The sequence below is a fragment of the Haliaeetus leucocephalus genome, unplaced genomic scaffold (genome assembly GCF_000737465.1).
Source record: "Haliaeetus leucocephalus isolate CR32 unplaced genomic scaffold, Haliaeetus_leucocephalus-4.0 Scaffold218, whole genome shotgun sequence".
NCBI lineage: Eukaryota > Metazoa > Chordata > Aves > Accipitriformes > Accipitridae > Haliaeetus > Haliaeetus leucocephalus.
In genome coordinates, this window is record NW_010972654.1 from 535,217 (window position 1) to 555,467 (window position 20,251).

Sequence of the window (20,251 nt, forward strand, 5' to 3'; positions counted from 1 at the left end):
AGCGCCCCGCCCCTCGCCCCGCCCCTGCGAGCGCAGCTCCCGCCGAGCCGGGTGGGGGCGCCGCGCACACCCCTGGCGTGATTGACAGCCGCTCCCCCCGTCTTTGTCCCCGGCAGCCAATCAGGACCCCGAGCGCTCCAGCCTGTGGGAGGAGCCTCGGGCCTGTCCCCTCGGAGGGCGGGCGCGCTGCCGTGACTGACGTCCTTCTCAGCCAACGGGAGAGGAGGTCCGCGGCGATTGCCAGGGCCGCCCTCCAATGGGGAGGAGCGGGCTGTCAGCCGCCGCTCGGGACGGACGGGCCGCGGGTGGGGCCTCGCCGCTTGTTGTCGTCCAGTGCCCGAGGAGAGGGTCGGCCGCTCGCTCGCTCGCTCGCTCGCCCCGGGGGACTCCCAGGTCTCGCTCAGCCGCTCGCTCCGTCCCGAGCAGTCGGGGACATGTCGAGGTGGGCGGAGGCCCGGTGGGCCGGCGCCAGACGGCGGACGGCGGCCGAGGCACACGCGCCCTCCTCGAGCTTTCCCCGGAGACGCCTCCCTTTACAAACGCCCCGAGCTTGAAGGAGCTGTCACGGCGAGGAGGCCCCGCCGGGACCGAGAGCAGGAAACGCCGGTAAGCCCCTTTCCACCGCCGCCCCCTCTCGTCCCTTCGGAGAACACCACTACCCCGCCGCGGACTACATCTCCCAGAATGCACTGCGGTAGCGCGCAGCGCCCGGGCCGCGCCTGGGCCGCGCGGGGCATCCTGGGAGCTGTAGTCCCTAAGGGGGGCGGCCCTCAGCCCGCCGCGCGGGGCATGCCGGGATGGCGCTGCCTTTCCCTGTCACCTTCAGGCCCTCGCTACCTCCTGCCCCACGTTTGTCCCCCTGACCCCCCCCCCCAAAAAAAACCCCCTTTGGATAAAGCTGCTTTAAATTTAAAAATTAACCCTCTGTAACTTCGAGGGGTGTTCTCCACCTGCTTCCACCGTCCTGGTTTGTTGCGTGCTGAATCGGCCCCGGGGTGAGGAAGGAGACGGAGCCGTGGTTTCAAGGCCAGGTATGGCCTACCTTGGTGTTGACCGGCACCGCAGCCGGCAAATCTCTCTGCCCTTGCTTCCACTGGTGCCAAAGCAGGGTTGAACGCCACATTGAACACCTTTTGAACGCAGCTCGGCTTAAGGGTGGTTTTATTCCGCCACCCAAGGTAGTAGCTCCGCCTGTGCTGGGGTAAAAAACAAAAAAACAAAACCAAAAATCCATATCCCGTAAAATTCCCGCTGTGCGTGAAGCGATCCGTTGTTTTCCAGTGTCGAAAGCAAGCTGAGCTTTTGCTCACGTTAGTCCTTCTCATCTCATCGTTGGCAGGTCTTTTGCTCTGGTCCGAAACGGGCTGGCACATCGTCCCAGCTCCCACCCACAGAGCGATTCTTTGGTGGGAAATGGCCACCAGCTCTGGATTTCACGGTGTCTGCATCCTTTCTCTGGTGACGGCAGCTTTACAGACCACAAGGAGCAGAGCTCACTGCCTTTGTGCAGCTCCTGCTCGCCGTGCAAGCCCTGCAGAACCAGGGGTTGGGCGCTGGGGCAGGTTTCAGTGTCAGAGGGACCTGTCAGCTCAGGGTTTCAGGGCAGCATCTTTGCTCAAGCAGCATGACTCCTACGGGTTGCTGGTTTATTGTGAACACTCAAGTTGCATGGTGCCTTTTGCATCATTAAAGAGGTGCTGGGGAGTGCTGCCAGCCGGTCTCTGTGCCGGGAGACGGAGATGTGCTTGTGGTGTGAGGACGCTCCAGCAAATGTTTCGCTTTCTGCTCCTGGTCCTTGCGCATTGGCATTTTTTCCCCGGTTTTCCCTTCTCCATCTTCCCAAGTCTGTTCCTGGGCTCGTACCTCTCTCCTTTCAGTCACAGCAAGACAGAAAAGGTCGGGCCGGTGCAGGGGCTGCTGCAGAAAAGCCTGGTTTTCTCTGATGTGGAAGACTGGCCTAGACCAGGGAGCTGACAGGCCAAATATTGGTGCTTTAACAAGCTGAAAGAAACCAGAGACCTGCACAAAAGCATGTCAGAGTTGTGGGAACTTGCTGTTCATCTGTGCCTGGGGGGAATTGCTTTCCCGCTTGGAGGGCTATCGATCCCTACAAGAGCCAATATTTGATGCCGGATGGGGGTTGCAGAGCCATTTTCTGCTCTCTGGGGCGTGGGAAGAGCTGTCTGCTGCTTTCCCAGTCACAGGATGGGGTGGGGGGGTTTGCCAGCACCAGTTAGCTTGGGCTGTTCTGATCGGCGGCTCGGGGTTGTGGTAAATGCTGAAGCTGCCTCGTAGATACGGTGTTTACTTTAGCGTCGCTTTGACTTGCACATCATCAGGTTTAGTCATGATGGGTATCATCACAGTAAGAGTATCCCTGGCCCTGCCGCGGTGTCGGTGCCGCGGTCATGCAGCAGTGTCACCGGCACGCAGTGTCCCCTTCCCGCCTGCAGTCCTAAAACCGAAGGGCCAGGAGTCATTCCTTCTCCGACCCCGTCGTGGTGGCCAGGACAGGGGGACACCTATCTTCCCTGGGAGGCCTGGAAGGGGCTGCTGCTTCCCGAAAGCCCTGGCATCGTTTCCTGAGAGCTCTGGCATCGCTTCCCTGCCTGTTTACAGCTTCTCCTGTTACAGACCCGGAGAGGCCCCGAGCTGGGGACGGAGCGTGGGCTGGGGCCGGGCCGCCTCCCCCACTTCACATCCAGCAAGCTGCCCGTCCATGTCCCTCTGGGGTGATGCTGCCCTGCCTGGAAATAGCAGCTGAAGGCTGCCGTCCTCCCCACAACTGGGGGGAACATTAACCAGTTAACCCATCCCGGTGTCGGTTCTGCTCGCGGCCGAGGGCCGTGACGGGCCGTGGAGGTGCAGGTCCCTGAGGGGCTGCCGTGGCCACCCCAGACCTGCTGCCAGAGACCACCCTGGGGCCTGGCTGGGACGTCCGTGTCACTGCCAGCCCATGGCAGAGCAAGTGCCGCATGCTTTTCCCCAGCTTTGAGGGAGAACAGTCCAGCCAAAAAAGGCTGATGACCTTCAGAAGTGAGGAGGGGAGCTTGGGAACTCCCTGGCAGAGCACACTACTGAAGCGGTGTGTAGCTGCCGGTGTAGGTGATGCGGGCATGACCCCTGGCACGCGCTGCGGGTGAGCTCGCTCTTACTCATGAAGCTGAAGTCAGGCAGCGGTGCATAGGACAGGACCAGACGAGAGGTGTGGGTGCCGATCTGGGGCTGTTGTTGCTCTTCTGGCTTCGTGACTTTCCCATTGCCCTGCCTCTGCGCTGCCTTCTGAGCGTAGAATCGTTTAGGTTGGAAAAGACCCTTAAGATCATTGAGTCTGAGGTCCTGACAGGGCTGGCCAAACTGCAGCCCTGCTGGGCGACCTCAGGCTTCTCCCTCCCCAGCTGCAAGGATCTCTCTCTTTGCAGGATACGCACGCTTTGCAGCAGCTGTTGCACAGGGAATCGCTCCAGAAGCCGAGACAATGAAGCTGTTGGAGAACTCAAGTTTTGAAGCAATAAACTCCCAGCTGACGGTGGAGACGGGAGATGCTCACATCATCGGCAGGTGAGTGCTGGCAGCTGCCTGCTTTCTGTTGGGGAAGGAGGGCTGCATTCTCAGGCTTTTCCCGAGAACAGTGTCAAAAGTTGTTGCAGTCTGGCAGTATCAGTGGTCCATCCTCGATCCTGCCGGAACAGACTGCTGACTCGCTGTGGAGCTTGGCTCCAAAGCAGGAACTTCTGTGATTTTCCATTGTCATTTCCTTCTGGGGACAGGGAAGGCCGGCTGCGATCCCGTCCAGCGCTCGCTGCCAGCACATTCTGGGCTCAAGACATGCTGCTCAGAGTCGAGCAAGCGGGCATGATACTGGTGCTGAGTAATGGAGGAGACGGAGGAGAGGCCATGCTCACTAGTGCCCATGCTCTGGTCTCACATCGCTACTCCCACTGCACCCCCCCACACACGCTTGCTAACGAGCAGGTCTGTGGCTCTGCCCCCATACTGCTGGGCTGTAGAGCCTGGCCCACAGCCCAGTCAGGAGACTGGGGGGCATCTTGTCCCAGGACAAGGACTGTGGGGGGGGGCGTGCTGGGCCCTGAACTGAGGTGTGGGATGGAATGGGACAAGATGCAAGGTGTGAGAGCTCAAAAGTTTGTTACAGACAAAGAGGAGACACACTGTGTATGTACAAAGCCAACCATCTCTTATTAGTATAATTGAAATTATTCAGTAATCTTCTTATTCAAGTCATTGTTAGTCTACATCTAATTATTACAGAGGACAAATGATAATGCAGTATAGAGAAAGCCTCAACAATATTAATAACACAATTTAATTGCAACACGCACACAAACTCTTTAGTTTTGGTCCTTTTTTCCAGCAGTAATGCTCCCCTCCCACTGCTCTGCCAGCTCTTAAAGTTGGCGGCTTTGTTCTGCCAGGGAGGGTAACGGGTGAGCTGTTGGCATCCGGTCCTTCCCCGGGAAGAAGATGATGTTCACACTGATGATTTCTCCTTCCTCGCTCTAGGATCCACATGGGGTCATTTTTATATGTTCACTAGCACAATTCTACACCTCTGCTCTTTCTTCCCTGGTCTGCAGCTCTGTGTTACAGCTGAATTTACTCCGCATGGTGCCTTTTCTCTATGTTAGAAACTATTCTTTTGTCCTCTTTGCTGCCCCTAAAACCAGTTTTGTCCCAGTCCAGGTCTCCATTTCTCTAGCTAACCACTGGTGAGCTGTTCCTAGCTTCCTCCGGTGCCAGCCTGTGCCCCGTCTCATACCATCCCTGCCTGCACTCCTCCACGCCACCCCCCACGCCTCCACCTCTCCAGGCTGCTGTACCAGGCGCCTGTTCCTCTACGTCCTTACGCTGAGAGCTGTAAATGTCCCATTCTGCACACAGCAGTTGCCCGTCACTGCTGCCTACGATAGTGGTGACTCCTCACGGACCCAGGTTGTGGTAGAACAACTCAGCCACAGGCAATTGGTCACACAGAGAAACGCTCTCACAGCCAGACCACGTAAAGGAAAGCTGCAGGTGCCTGGGGGAGGCTCAGCCAGAGCAGGCACTGCAAGCCTCTGTCCTGAGGCCTTGCAAACTCAGTACACAGCTCACCAGCAGTGATGGCGCTATGTTACAGGGCTGCGTGGTGGTAGAGGTTCTGGGGACTCTCTTGGCTGAGGCTGCTGGTCCTGCAGCTTTCTGGACATAAATACAGACCTGGTGAACTTGGTCATTTCTCTTTACTTTGCTTACAAGGGATGCAGCCGCTGAGGTGGGCCAGGAAGGGAGATTGATTCATCTCTGGCTGCTGTTGCCACCTCTTTCCCTTGGTCATTTTGGTGCCTTTTCCATGAGATTGCTGCTTAAAACACTGAGCACCGTCTCCTCCCGAAGCAGAGGACTGGGAACAACCCACACCTGGTGCTGGTGGGTCCAGTGGCTTTGGGGAGCTTCTTCCTGCAGTCCTTGGTCTTCTCCTCTCTGGGGCAGGGAGGTTCCTGCCAACCTCCGAGCAGCCTCCTGGGGAACCCCAGAAAGGAGCGGTGTTGGGACGATTCGAGGAACTTCCTCACTGATCACTGAGCAGCTCGAAAATCTTGAAGGAGCTTTCTGTTTCAATCATGGGTGTGATGCCTGGGTAGGCGCTTGGCTGCCTGGCAGTCCATGAGGTTGTCTTGCCCCCCCAGCTTCCGTGGGGCCACCACAGGCTGGGATCAAGTAAAGCTGATCACCTTGGGGGGGACCAGAGTGCTTTTCTATACAGTTCATTCATCAAATCATCAAATCATAGAATGGTTTGGGTTGGAAGGGACCTTCAAAGGTCATCTAGTCCACCCCCCCTGCAATGAGCAGGGTAATCTTCAACTCGATCAGGTTGCTCAGAGCAACACTGGCCAACCTGACCTGGAATGTTTCCAGGGATGGGGCATTGACCACCTCTCTGGGCAACCTGGGCCAGTGTTTCACCACCCTCATTGTAAAAAATTTCTTCCTTATATCTAGTCTGAATCTCCCCTCTTTTAGTTTAAAACCATTACCCCTTGTCCTATCGCTGCAGGCACTACTAAAAAGTCTGTCCCCATCCTTCTTATAAGCTCCCTTTAAGTACTGAAAGGCTGCAATAAGGTCTCCCCGGAGCCTTCTCTTCTCCAGGCTGAACAACCCCAACTCTCTCAGCCTTTCCTTACAGCAGAGGTGTTCCAGCCCTCGGACCATTTCCATATCCCTCCTCTGGACCCGCTCCAACAGGTCCGTGTCCGTCTCATGCTGGGAACCCCAGAGCTGGACGCAGTGCTCCAGGGGGATCTCACCAGAGCGGAGCCGAGGGGCAGAATTCCCTCCCTTGACCTGCTGACCGCGCTGCTCTGGATGCAGCCCGGGATACACTTGGCTTTCTGGGCTGCGAGTGCCCATTGCTGGCTCACGTCCAGTTTTTCATCCACAATTGTTCTGTTGGAGCTGGGCAATGGGACCTACCAGTCACTTGGAAAAGCTTTTCGGGTACCTCTGACAGGTTCCTTCTGGCTGTGCGGCATGCATTGACGCTCAGCAGCTCAGGAGCTGGCAGCCGTCTTGGCTCAGGGCGGCAGCGAGAACCCCTTCTGCTGGGCTGGCTGGGAGTTGGTGCTTTGCCAGCTGTGGACCTATTTTTGGTCCTGGCTGAAGGGATCCTTTTCGGGCTTACCGCTGGCATCGGTTTGGCTTGCTGTGCCAAGACAGGACACCACAGCAGTGAGGCACACTTTCTGCTTCTCTTTTCTGACCTTCCCCTGCTAGCAGCGATGGAGGCTGCACAGGGAGAGCTCGTTGGGATGGCTCTGATGCCCCTGGAAGAGCCATTCAGCTCAGCCAGCCTCTTCTTTGTCTCCTTGGGGTAAACATCTATATCTCCATGCATACATACCTACATATGTGTAAGGAAATGGGTTTGTGGCAGCTGGTGGCTGGGCTGGCCTCAGTCGTGGTGCTATGTATCTCTGCAGGATTGAGAGCTACTCGTGCAAGATGGCTGGTGATGACAAGCACATGTTCAAGCAGTTCTGCCAGGAGGGCCAGCCGCATGTCCTGGAGGCCCTGTCGCCTCCTCAGACCACGGGGATCAGCCCCAGCAGGTACCATGGGCTGGGGGTAGTTGTCTGCCATGCTCCGCACCACAGGCAGCAGTAGTGTGTCTGGGGGTGGGTGTTGGGATTTGTGGAAGGAAGGACGCTTCGTTGGTGGCTGTCCTCATTTCTGTGGCCGTGGGCTGGCTGTTCTGCTTGTTCATAGAATCACAGAATCATTGAGGTTGGAAAAGACCTTTAAGATCATCGAGTCCAACCGTGAACCCAACACTGCCAAGTCCACCACTAAACCATGTCCCTAGTCACCACATCTATGCATCTTTTAAATACCTCCGAGGATGGTGACTCCACCACTTCCCTGGGCAGCCTGTTCCAATGCTTGGCAACCCTTTTGGTGAAGAAATTATTCCTAATATCCAATTTAAACCTCCCCTGGCACAACTTGAGGCCATTTCCTCTCGTCCTATCACTTGTTACCTGGGAGAAGAGACCAACTCCCACCTTGTTACAACCTCCTTTCAGGTATTTGTAGGGAACGATAAGGTCTCCCCTGAGCCTCCTTTTCTCCAGGCTGAGCAACGCCAGTTCCCTCAGCCGCTCCTCATAAGACTTGTGCTCCAGACCCTTCACCAGCTTCATTGCTCTGTTTTGGACATGCTCCAGCACCTCAATGTCTTTATCATAGTGAGCGGCCCAAAACTGAAGGCAGTATTCAAGGTGCGGCCTCACCAGTGCTGAGTACAGAGGGACGATCCCTTCCCTAGTCCTGCTGGCCACACAATTTCTGACACAAGCCAGGATGCTCTTGGCTTTCTTGGCCACCGGGGCACACGGCCAGCTCATATTCAGTGTTGGCCCAGGCTGTGCCGGTGACACTGCTAACCCTGCCATTCTGCCTCTCAGGCTCAGTAAAAGTCAGAGCGGTGATGAGGAGGGACCACTGAGCGACAAGTGCAGCCGCAAGACCCTCTTCTACCTGATAGCGACACTCAACGAGTCCTTCCGCCCAGACTATGACTTCAGCGCTGCCAAGAGCCACGAGTTCAGCCGGGAGCCAAGCCTCAACTGGGTATGTGAGCAAAGCGCCCTGAGGCAGGGCAGGTCCTGCACCCCTGGCTCGGATGGCCTGCCTCTGTCCTGGAAGAGAAGGCAGCTTGGATCTGGTGGGCGAGTCTCCGGTTCTCCGGGGAGCCCCACAGCGCTGCTGTGATCCCGGGTAGCTGTTCCCAGGGCATTCCTTGCTCCTTCCTCCGGCAGTGACAGCCCTAGGATGAGGTAGTCCTCATCCTTCCCAGGAAGAGGTTTGTGGGGTGCCTTTTCCAACAGCCGTCCTGGGGTGGTTTCCTTCAGCAGCAGCAGCAGCCTTGCTCTTTGCTCTTCTTTGGCAGCCGCCTCTCGTGAGCGAGTTTCTCCATGCCAGCCTTGGTTAGGCTGCTCTTTCTCAGGGCAGGTATTTAGAGGAAGGAAGGGGAAGCATCAGTGGCTTGAGTTCCTCCTGCAAAGGACTTCCCAGTCTGCTACCCGGTGCTTTCATCCCTGTGCCCGTAGTGCTGGTGGCCAGATGCTGCTTTACCTCGCACTGGACAGAGGAGTGGCTCTGCTGGGCCTCCCAGGTTCTGATCTGAGTGTGCAGGTGCCAGAGCCTCTGTCTGTCTGTCTGTCTGTCTGTCTCCTGGCTGTCAGGGTCCAGCAAGGCTGCCCTCGTCAAGGAGGCAGATGGAGCAGGAAGCATCCTCTCTGACTGGGGAAGTTTGCCCCATTTGCAGAGAGCCTTCGAGGAAGCCACGCTTTTTGTTGAGAGAGACTTGGGCTGCCTGTGCCCCACAGATCCTCTGATGGGTTTTTCCTCTCCAGTTGTGTTGCTTCCCTGCCGCCTGTCTCCTTGCTTCCACCTCAGGGCCCTGAATCTAGCACAGCAGTGTCTGGCCATCTTGCTTCTCCCCTCCACGGTCATTGTCAGGCTCCAGCATCTCCTCTCGGTGGAGGAGGGATGGGGAGGATGAGCTGCATGGAGCGTGGGAGGGAGGAGGGCAGGCAGCAGCTCCTCTGCTCCTCTCACGGACCTGGCTCTGTCTCTCTAGGTGGTGAACGCTGTCAACTGCAGCCTCTTCTCTGCCGTTCGGGAAGATTTCAACGCCCTGAAGCCACACCTGTGGGACGCTGTCGACGAGGAGATCTGTCTTTCGGAGTGTGACATCTACAGGTAACGGGCAAGTGCTCACCCCTGGGCCTAGATCCTCGTCCCTTTCACGCACGCAATGGCCTGCAGAGAAACAGAGTTATTTTTCAATAAAAGGTTATGTTTTGGCACGCTCACCTGCCTGTGTGTGAGGACTTCCCACTGGAGCTGGGCAGGGTGTCTCCTCACCAGAGATCACTGGCTCCCGGCTCCTTGCCCGTGGAGGGGGAACCGCTGCTGCCGTCCCCTCCCACGCAGGACTTCCACGCCCTGGAAATCTGCGCCCCAGGCAGCAGCAGCTGCACTGGCTGGGTCTCACCCTCCTTCCAAAGCCAGCCCAAGGGCACAGGGTGGTTCCTGCCACCCACGCAGCCTGGCTGACTAGTCTGACTAGCCCTGTGCTGCCTGGCTCTGAGGACGCTGACTCACTCCTGCCTGCTCTCTGCCCGCCCCCCCGAGGCAGCTCTCCCTCTTTCCTTCCTCTGACGTACAGCTGGGCAGAAAACGGGGTTGGCACAGGGAGCAGAGTCTGGCATGGTGTTTCTCATGCCTCCACTTGCTGTTGCAGCTACAACCCCGACCTGGATTCAGACCCCTTTGGAGAGGACGGCAGCCTCTGGTCCTTCAACTACTTCTTTTACAACAAGAGGCTGAAGAGGATTGTCTTTTTTACCTGTCGTTCCATCAGGTCAGGCCACATGACATCTCTGAAGTCACCCTAAAAAAGAATCACCTTGCCGCATCCCCTCAGGGGAGGAACCTTTGGCCCTCGCTGGCCCCTCAGCTGGGTGCGGTAGATATGTGCTCAGGAGCTGCCCTCCCGGCACTGCTCCAGCACCGTTGCCTGCACGCCAGGTTGGCCAGGGAGAATGGAGCTCAACCAGAGCCCGGTTCCCTCCGTCCTCCCAAGATGCACGTCACCAAAGGACAAGCCGAAGGGAGCCGTGGTCTCCAGGGAAGGGGTGGCCCTTCACCTGGCACCACGCTGCTCTTCACAGGCACGGAGGGGCACATATAGGGGGACAGTAACCCCTTGGGGGGCACTGCCCACGGCCAGCCCCTCCTTCCCGTGGGCTTGATTTGGATGCAGAGGAGACTCTTAGCAGGGACCTAAGCCCACTGGAGAGAGGAGCGGGATCTCCCCCGCGGATGCACCGTCGCAGAGGGGTGCCGGCTGGGCGCTTACATTGTGCTGCCCTTTTTCCTCCAGTGGGTATGCATACACGCGCTCGGAAGCTGGCAATGAGCTGGACATGGATCTTGGTGAAGAGGATGTGGAGGAGAAGAGGGGTGCCGGCGATACCGAGAGCGGCAGCATCGAGGAGGACAGGTGTGTGAACTCAGCACTCTGGCTTGGCCCAGCGTGTCGACTGCAGGCTCCCGCTCCGAGGGGAGAGGAGCTCTGGCTCCTGCAGGGGGACGAGGGCCCCGGCCTGCTGGGCCTGAAGTTTCTGCTCCGCTGCCTCGGGAGCGTGGCTTAGAGCTCGATGGGGCTGAGCTGCTCTTGCACCGAGCAGCAATGCTGCTCCCTCTGTGCCTCCTCCTGCCTCAACGTGGCCACAGAGCAGTAACGCCCGTGTGCTTGGTTACAGGTTGCAAGTTATTTGCATGTGAGTTTGCAGAACCGCTCCGAGGTGCCTGGCAGCCCTGCCGAATCGCCGTTCTGCCTGCATCCCGCAGACGAGGCAGCCCCAAGCTCCCAAACTGCCCCCCACCCAGCAGCTGCGGCATTGCTCTGCCCGACACATACACTGGAGTACCCCAGGCATCTTGGAGCATGACAGACTGAAAGCAGCTGCGGCCTCCTGGCTGAAGACACATCCCCTCGCTCTGGTGCTGCCGGCCAACCTCCCCTTTCCCCTCGCCCGTGGCTGCTGCAGCGCGGGCCGGGGCTCACCGGACAGCTGTGTGGGAGCTCCGAGAAGCTTTGCTGCACTTTATTGCTGATCTCATTGGCTGCACTGACCTGCAAACTCCTCGTGGCGCTGAAGCCGGGCTGGATCTCCCTCGAGCACTTTTCCGGACTGGTTGTGACCCAGCAAACGCCGTCCGTCCACAGCACCGGCGGCAGCGGAGGGACGCCTTTGCCCGGCCTCCTCTGGAAGCAGCGTTGCTGAACTCCCCACGAACTGTCCTCAGCTCCTTCCCCAGAGAAGAGTCCATTTGTTTCAAAGAGGTTTGCTTTGCTCTTGCCCTCCCACAGTGGTTTTCTCTAGTGTTTTCGTTTTGTTGGTTGGTTGTTTTATCTTTGCTGGGTCGTGCCAGCGTCCTGCACTGGTCCTGTGCAGAGGGGTCCCACCAAGCAGTCCTGCGGGTGAACGCTGGACTGGGCGCCTCAGCCCTTACCTCCCATGGTTTTATTTGGGGTTTTTTTTAAACCACAGCTGACTTTTGGCAGTCTGGAGGCCAGAGAGGGGCTGGAGCACGGTGGGGCAGCGGCCATGGTGCCAGAGCATGGCTCAGCCCTTGCTGGGGGCTGCAGTGTCTGTTTTTGTGTTGGGGGTGACCTCGGCCCATGGTGGGAGCGGGGTGCTGCTGCTCACACCCGCGCTTTTGTTCAACCGCATCTCCCCCCGTTCTCTCTGTCCCCCTCACCCAGGTGCTGCAGGGGCAAGCCCCTCCTCTCTGCCCAGGCACCTAGACTTTCGGGGGCCAAGATCCCCCCCTCCATATCCCAGCATGTGCCGGGTCAGGGCAGGGAGAACTCAGCTGAGCACGCACAAATGAGGGGCAGTGGCTGCCACAGCATCTGAGCTGCCTCAAAACGCCTCCCACCCCCCACCCCGAGAGGAGCCAGCGTGGGGCAGTGCTGTTGTCACAGGTCCTTGTCCCACCTGGGGCTGCCTGTGCCACCCCTGCCCCTCTGACTGGGGGTCTGTTGGGGGCGGTCTCCCTCGTCCCTCCCGCTGGGGGCTGAGCGGCTTTTGGAAGAGTCTGGCTGGGGAGGTGGAGCGGATGATGCCCCGAGGCTGGAGACTCCCACTGGTGGGGGGCTTCCCCAAGGGGCTTCCCCATGTCCCTGTCCTGTCCTGGGCTTGGTGGGAGGTGAGAGGCTCCAGGTGAGGTTGCAGACCCGGCTCCAGGCTCTGGCCAGGTCAGGCAGGGCTTTGGGCTGCAGAGGGAAGGCAGACAGACAGACAGACAGACAGGTATCCCCACTCCCTCCCCCATTGTGGAGCGTGCAGATGTGGGCACCAGCAGCAGCGTGGTGTTACCGATGGCAGCTCTCCCCGGCACCTCTCCCTCGCTGTAACTCCACAGAAGCTTGTTTTTAAGTTGGAGTTTGTTTCCTCATTGCTCTTCAGGACAGACCACAGCCCCGGCCCCCCGCTGCTGCCTGGGGAGGGGTTTGCCTTTGGCTCCCGTCACGCTGCCCCCTTCTCCCACCTTAGCTCGCAGGACCCTCACACCTCCCTCTGCACCCACCTGGGCTCCCCAGTGCCCCAGCACAGCCTCTGCGGGGTGGGAGCAGGATTTGGCCCCGTCCCATCCCTGCCATCCTTCGCCTCTCTACTAGCGCGCTGCTGTGGCTGCCTGCCCCGTTTGAACCCTGTCAGGGAACTTGGACTTCACGGCATAGCAATGTATCGTTACACCAATAAAGTTTTTCTGTGATTCGCCACCCCTTCTTTTGGGGACCCCGCGTGGGGGGAGCCTGTCCCGCTGTGGCCACGGGGGGTGGCATCGGGGCTGCGGGAGGTACCAGGGGGTCACATGGATTGGGGAGGGCAGGTGGTCTCGGTCCTGCCGGGACCCGGGCTCCCCACCCCGGGACGCAGGCGCAGAGCCAGGGCCATGCTGTGCCCAGTGTCCCCCCACCACCACGCAGGAGCTGGGGGCTCCCAGGGCTCTCGGTCCCCCCCGGCTCCCACTGCCCCTCTCTGTGGATGCTGCTGCCCCTTTCTCCTGCAGGTGCTGTGCAGGGAGTGCCCGGAGACCCCCAGGACATGCCCGAGGCTGTGGCCACTGCTGGCAGCTGCCACCGGAGTGCCACACATCCCATGTCCCCCCAGCCAGCTGCCTGTCCCGGGCACCACAGGGCAGTCACGGCGCTGGAGCCAGGACAGGCTCTGGGACAGCCAGGCTGCTGGCCCTGCCCGGCTCCGGTGCTCCCTGCCTCCATGTGCCTGCTGGCGGGTGTCGGGCATGGGCTGCCTTGTGCTGTGCCACCATCAGGTCCTTCCCCACTCTCCCGGTGTGGTCTCTGGCTCCTGTCGCCACCACAGCTTCTGGTTGTGCCAGTGCTTCTGCGCGGCGCTGGCTGGGCACTGCCGGCTCGCCGTTCTGCATTTAATGAACAGACCCCATGTTCCTTCGTTAATAAAAGTATTAAATACCACAGATCAGACTGGTGGCAGCGGGACCAACAGCATCGTGCTGGTTCCCAAATGCCGCTAGGAAGGCACCAACTAATGAAGATAGCAGCGGAAACGGTGTTTTCCGTCCCCAGGGAGCAGCCGGGAGCCCACCGGGCTCCACCGGCACCAAGGGGGGGCTTTCTCCCAAGAGAGCAACACTGCAGCTCTGCCCACCAGTTCCTGGCACAGAAACCCTGCGGCTGAGCCAGAGCAGGCTCTGCCATGCCAGGGGCAAGCCTCTGCCATGCCAGGGCTCGTGCCATGGGCTCTGTGTGGTGCAGAGTGCGGTCAGCCCCGGCTGCGGGACCCCCCCTGCCCTCCGGACATGGCCCCCACAGTGGAGTGCATCCCTGGAGTGCATCCTGCGAAGGACCACGGAGCTGGACAGGCTCAGCAGGTCTCTGAGCTGTTGCCTTTACAATTAATGATCTGGCGTGAACCAGGGTGGTCCCACCCCACTGGCACGGCAGATGGGTTTGGGGGTTGTTTTTAGAAACACCTTTTTTCTTTGTGTGTCCCTTTGGAGTGTCATTGCCCTGCCGTCCCCTCCCGAGCAGCAGCAGCAGGCTTCCCTGGCCGTTTGGTCTCTGCCTTTGCTTCCAGTTAGCGCTTCGTCCTCTAATTTATCGCTTTATCCTCACTTGAATCAGACTTGAGGGGGTTTTGGCTCTTCGCTTCCTGGATATTTTGTAGGTTTTGGCTGAGCCGCTTTCCTTTCAAAGGAGATCTTTAAGCTGGAGTTCATGGTGATGTTCCCAGCTGGCATTGTGTCCAGAAATCCTGGCTCTGGCGAAGCTTGCAGTGCACGCCGCACTGCAGCACATTGGGAACGCCGGGCTACGAGCAGCTGGCAGTGCCAGCTCGTGCCATCAGTTGTCAGATACCTCGAACCTCAAACGTCACTTTTTTGATATTAACTGCTGGCAAGTTTTCTCCTCCCGACTGCCACATATTTGCTATGGGATGGAGTGCCCAAGGAGGAACTGAGGCGGCTGTCACTCTGGGGTGTGAGTCTCGTCCCGTGGGTTCACCCTATGTGGAGAGGAAGACCGATGGTTAAACTCTCATTAAAGCAGGACACTAATGAGCTGTGCTGCAGCCCAGGCAGCGGGAAGACGGACGTCAGTCACTGCTGCATTGCTCAGGCTGCCGTTTAGGGAGCACGGGAGCTTCCCGGCGCAGCAGTGACCTGCCGTATGGTGCAAATTTCACACCAGAGGAAAGGACGCAGTTCGCGGGATTTTTTGGAAGAACTGAGGTGACCTTCAGGTGCCCGGGGGACGTTTGGTGCAGCCTCATACCACAAACCCCTCATGCCTAAGTCCAGCGGTGCAAGCATTGGAGCAGCAGATCCATGCAGAAGCAGAGCCGAGGTTTGGCTTTGGAAGATTGCAGCTAACGAAGCGCTGCCACTCTAATGAGCACAGGGAGCTCCAGGACGCCCCAAAGCCTGGGGACACCCCAGGGCAGGGCCAGTGTGAGCTCCACAAGGCAGCCAAGGCGGCTCCATCCATGACAGCTCTGTGCGAGTGCCGGTTGTGCGTACAGCCACCGTTCCCAGCAGTGACTCCATCGTCTGCCCCAGGGACAATGTTCCTTCACTGCCAGAGACTCACCTGCATCAGCTCCTTCACTGGCACGCAGGCACGGCACGGGGGAACTGGGCTGCCTGGGACTGGGGGCTCCTCTTCTCCCAGCCCTCAATGGGGTGAATTTTGGTTTAGCAGAGCTCAAGCATGGCTCCAGCCAGCTCAAGACCAAGCTCCGTGGGAGAGGCAGAGGGACGGATCTGGAGGCAGCGGGTGGGAGCAGCCCAGGCTTTGGTGAGCCCGGCACGAGGGGACTGGCGGCTGGCTGGCGCCTTCCAAACCCACCTGAGGGCTCTGTGCACCGTGGGCTGTTCACAGGCACATGCTCCGCTCTCCCTCCAGAGATGCACAGCGGTTCATGCGCTGACACACCGTGTCTTGCTGTTGGCATGGCGCGGTAGCGGCAGCAGCAGGCGGTGAGCTTTGCACCAGCGCCGGGGTTGCCGGAGACGCCGCAGGGTGCCCGGGGCCAGGCTGCCCACTGCAGCCTCACGGGTGCTCGCTGGCACGGGCAGGGCGCTGAGACCCCCAGCGCCGATGCGCACACGCTGCCTGTCCTGCCCGGCTGCAGGCAGCTGGGTGGTCCGGAGAAAGACAGACGCCACGGGATCTCACCCGAGCACCGGCAGAGCTTGCAACCGTGCTCGGCTTTGCCAGGGCTTGGAGGAGGCATCTCCCCCTCCATCACTGAAAGCGGCTGGGAAAGGCAGCCAGGGCTGCTCCTGCCACGCTGACTGCCTTGTTTAGGGCTCATCCAGTGCACTTCTGATGCAAAAAAATACCTTATTTAATAAAGCATCCAGTGGCAAAGTCGCTTCTCTCTCTGGCACCTCTTGGCAGCAAGGCTCTGGGTCTGCCCACGCCAGGGCATCACGCCGCGGCTGCAGAGCCCCGTTCTGCTGAATGCTTCACTCCTGCTGTATGCAGGAGATGATCGAGATGCTGGAACACTTTGGAACTGAGCTTGCTGTCCCCAGGCCTCTCCGGCTGTGGGTTTTTGGTGTCCTGTGAGCCCTGATGTATTTTTAAAGGCTGCCGGAGCTGGCCTGTGGAGCCACGCTCCCTCCCGGAGCGTTATCCAGGCATGAGGCTCAGGTAGGAGAAGGTCGGAGCTGTGCTCTGCCGTGCCCACGGTGGCTCCGGGACCTGCCCATGCTCGGGTGGGTTTCATGGGAGGGGGCGAGAGTGGTCTCTTGTCCTGAAGCAGAATCCCGTGGGAAAACCCAGTCCCAGGCATCCAGCCAGGGCTGGTCAGAGGAAGAAACGCTTCTCCCTCTACATCGCTGGGAGAAAGGAGATGCTTAATTGCAGCTGTGTAATTGCAATTACCTGTTGTGCGTGCTCCAGGGCGAGTGGGATGGTTTGTGGTCAGTGCATCCGGGTACCGGTGCCGCGGGGGGCTGAGGGGGAAGGCAGCACCCGTCTTCGGGGGTGAATGCAAAACCCCTGCGTGGGAGGGACGCTGTCAGCCAAGGGGTCGATGCGGTAGGGATGAACGGCCTTTGAAGCGGGGAGAGTGCAAATTAACGATGTTGGTGTTTATAAATACAGTGAACTTAATTAAAAGATCTTTGAAGAGGAAAAGGCAAGAACAGTGATTTAATCAGAGGGTCTCCAAGGGTGGAAAAACAAATTCTTCATCGGAGAGAGGACACCGATTCTCGTATAATTTGCTCATAGCATCTGCTGTGCCACCTGGAGAGCCGAGCACTGCTGCTCATCCAAAGGGAAGCATTCCGGTGAAGGCATTTGGCTGCTTTCCTGCTGAAGTAGCTGTGCGGCTTCCTGGGATCTTGGATCCTGCAATCACTGTGGGAAAGTGCCAGCTTGTCCCTGCTGGGGCTTGGCTGCTTATTCACCTGGGTACCATGCCGGGGAGCTCCCGACCCCGAGCCGGCGGTGGTGGGTGACGTACCGGGAGCCCCCCAGGAACTCCGGGAGCGGGACCTTGGGCTGCAGCAGCCCAGCACAGCGGCACACGCACCCCCTCTCCTGCCCCCAGTGTGAGCCCAGGGAATGCTAAAGGAGCAAAAGAAGATGAAAAAAATCAAGAATTATTATTATTATTATTATTTAAAAATAAAATTAAGAGGAAAAGCCACCCCCCTGGAGTGTGTGGGATGGTTGATACATCATCTCCCTGCTCCCAGCAGCCAGCATTTTCCATAGGCAAACCGCAAGGCTCTCCCGCGCCGCCAGCTGGGACCCCCCAGTGCTGAGGGCCCCCCCCCAAACCTCTCCACATCTTCTTTGGGTTTCTCAGGCTGCTCGTCACCCCAGCGCAGTTTGTATTATGACAGTTTTCCCTTTTTAAGTTTGTTTTTCCTTCTGCCTGAAGTTTCTGTGCACAGCACCGCAGTATTTTGGGGGGATTGTGTTAAATTTTGAAGTCTTGGTTTATTTAGTTTATAGACCCTGGAACTTCTGTTTTAGTCATGCACTGGACAGCCGTGGAATTGAGGTTTCTTTGAGAACTCTACTATAACTTGTTTTTCCAGCCTGCCAGGAGCCAGGCCGTGCTCTCAGCCCCCTCTTGCTGAAACAGCTTTATTGAGCAAATGCTGCTTATTTTTTCTCCTCTGTGTCATATCTGCTGATACGTCAGCTGGATTTTACACCTTGGAAAGCACTTTAAGTGGTGCTTCAGCCTCTCTTCATGTGCCCTCACTCAGATGTGCTGAGGAGAATCCCCAGACCGCAAAGCTGGGTTTTGTAAAAGACGAGTTTTTAGAAATTATACAATTGCATCTGTGTTTCAGGTTTCTAAATTAAAAAAAAATAAATCAGGATTTTAGTGTGATGCATCCAGGACTACTTCCCCTATGCAGAATTTTCTCTCCTAAACCCCAGTGACCAGAATGTCGCTTCCCTTGCCTGCTTGGAGAGGTCAGTGCGGAGGAAGAACCGACCTCCTTGACTGGTATTATCCATTTACCTTCCAAAATTGTACTTATACCCACAGCCTTAATGCAGTATAAATCTGTTCTCAAGCAGCCAATGTCATTATCTGGGATTTACTTGACTGCCCAGCCCTTTGCAGGGAGCCGCAGCGATGGGACGCAGCTGCCAGCTGTCACGGCAGGGACGATGCTGGTGCATCTCCTTTCGGGAGCATTGCCTGGGACCGGAGCACTAAAATGGCCTCAACTTCAGTGTTTTCCTTTGGAAAGGGCTGGTGTTGGGCTCTTTGTTTGCTGTGTCTCGCTTTGTCACCCAGTGAAGAGCACTGTCCCTTTTGCCTTTGGCTGCCCGTGCAAGAACCCGCCGCCAGGTTGAGCATTTAGAACTGGGGTTTTTGCTGTTTCTCCCCGCGAGCTGCAGGAAGGGGGTTTGGCTGCAGTGCCTGGAATTCACGTTGACCATCTGGATGCACAAACTCCATCCAAATCCCCCGGCCAAGCCTGGGCACCTTCTGTTCCTGCTTCTTCCGTGCTCCCAGAGAAAAGCGTTGCTGTTCAGCAGCCGGGATCCCCTCTGGGTGCATCGCCTGTGCCAGGAACCCCCGTAACCCATTCACCCACCCCGAGAGGACGAGGTTTTTTCTCCCAGCGTGGGAGCCACCCATCCCTGCAGAGAGAGTCTTCTCTTCCCTGGGGACGGCATCAACGGGGACCCTCGGGCTGCAGATATGCTCAACGGGAGCATGGGACCCTTGGGACCACCCGCTCCCCGGGGGGGACGGGCTCACCGGGGACAGCCAAAGGCAACCGTGGGGCTGCCGGGCTGCCTGGTGAACCATGGATGCTGAGATGCAAGGATTGATGGGCAGCAGAAACGAGGATGGCTTTGGTCAGGCTTTAGTTACTCAGCAAAGCAGTGCAGCAACGCAGGCATTAAAGGGGGATGCGGAGGGGAGCGGGGTCCGCGGTTCTGCTGCTGCAGCCTGGAGAGCCGCATCCAGCCGAACCCTCGCAAGGCTGAACCTATCTGGGGCAGGGGTGGAGGTTTTGTCCTTTGTACGGTGTCACCTGTGCCGGTACCATGATGGTACCTCTGCTCCACCAAAGGGAATAGAGCCCATGCCCAAGGCCGGTGACAGTGGCTGTTGAAGGCACCAGGGAGTGCACGAGGCTTTTGGGTGTCACCGTGGCTCCAGCCAGGATCGAGTTGGAAATTGCTGTGGGTCCGGCTGGGATCATGTTGGGAAATGCTGAGGTGCCTGTCAGGATTGAGCTGGGACTTCCCATGGGCGCAGCTGGGATCAAGTTGGAGATTGCCGTGGGCTGGCATCAAGTTTGGCATCGCCGTGGGACCAGGCAGGATTGAGTTGGGAATAGCCAATAGTCTGGGATCAGTCGGGACTTGCAGAGATGCCACCCGGGATGGAGCAGGGGAGGCACTGGGGAGGGCACAGCTCCCAGCACAGCCGGGGAGCGGGACTGTGGGCAGCACCGTGCCCGCAGCACCGCAGCCCCCAGCTCCTGCCCGGAGGGAGCCCCTGAGCTGCGCTGCTGGCAGGGGACCATGGAGCAGCAGCCGGCACGGATCTGGCCGCGCACCAGCAGTGGGACCGGCTGCGGGGACACCCTCACTCCGGGCTCTGCCGACTGCTCTCCTGGCAGGCAGCAGGCAGCTCTTGCTGGGTGCAGGCAGGCTGGTTGTGCGGCAGGACCCCCTCCACCGCCTTGCCGCAGTCGTGCCCACCGCAGTTGTCCCTGCTGCGGTCATCCCTGCCACAGTCGTCCCTGCTGCAGTCATCCCCGCCACAGTCGTCCCCACAGCAGTCGTCCCCACCGCAGTCATCCCCACCGCAGTCCTCCCTGCGGCAGTCATCCCTACCGCAGTTGTCCCCACCGCAGTCGTCCCCGCAGCGCCGCGGGCAGGGGTGGCCGCAGGCGAGCGGCCGCAGGCAGGGCTCCTGGCAGCGCCAGTGCTCGGCCGGCACGTGGCACGGCAGGCGCTGCCGGTGGCCGCAGCGGGGCAGGACCTTCTCCACCTTCTTGAGGCAAGGGCCGCACTCTTCCCAGCAGAGCTTGGGGCAGGGGTGGCCGCGCTCGCAGGGCGGCCGGGCGCAGGGCAGGCAGCTGTGCCCCCGCCGGTGCTCGCGGTCGCGCGGGT

The 20,251-nt window shown here is 58.9% G+C and overlaps 2 protein-coding genes across 3 annotated transcripts in view; one reads left to right on the forward strand and one right to left on the reverse strand.

Annotated features, from left to right (window-relative positions):
• The first annotated feature begins 384 nt into the window (after positions 1–384).
• On the forward strand, positions 385–12,834 carry MAF1 (MAF1 homolog (S. cerevisiae)). Of its 2 annotated transcripts, XM_010566798.1 has the most exons (8): positions 385–606; positions 3,423–3,561; positions 6,987–7,115; positions 7,971–8,136; positions 9,149–9,270; positions 9,815–9,934; positions 10,457–10,576; positions 10,839–12,834. In XM_010566798.1, the coding sequence occupies exons 2-8, from the start codon at positions 3,479–3,481 to the stop codon at positions 10,858–10,860; spliced, it is 762 nt and encodes a 253-aa protein (XP_010565100.1). In that variant the 5' UTR covers positions 385–606; positions 3,423–3,478; the 3' UTR covers positions 10,861–12,834. The 2 variants fall into 2 exon arrangements, with proteins under 2 accessions (XP_010565100.1, XP_010565101.1); XM_010566799.1 differs by lacking the exon at positions 9,815–9,934.
• A 6,887-nt stretch (positions 12,835–19,721) lies between these two features.
• The window catches only part of LOC104831323 (NFX1-type zinc finger-containing protein 1-like), a 3,201-nt gene continuing 2,671 nt past the window's right edge, over positions 19,722–20,251 (reverse strand). The window contains exon 11 of the mRNA XM_010566822.1: positions 19,722–20,129. Within this exon, the coding sequence (XP_010565124.1) occupies positions 19,722–20,129 (408 nt within the window). The remainder of the gene's footprint in view (positions 20,130–20,251) is intronic.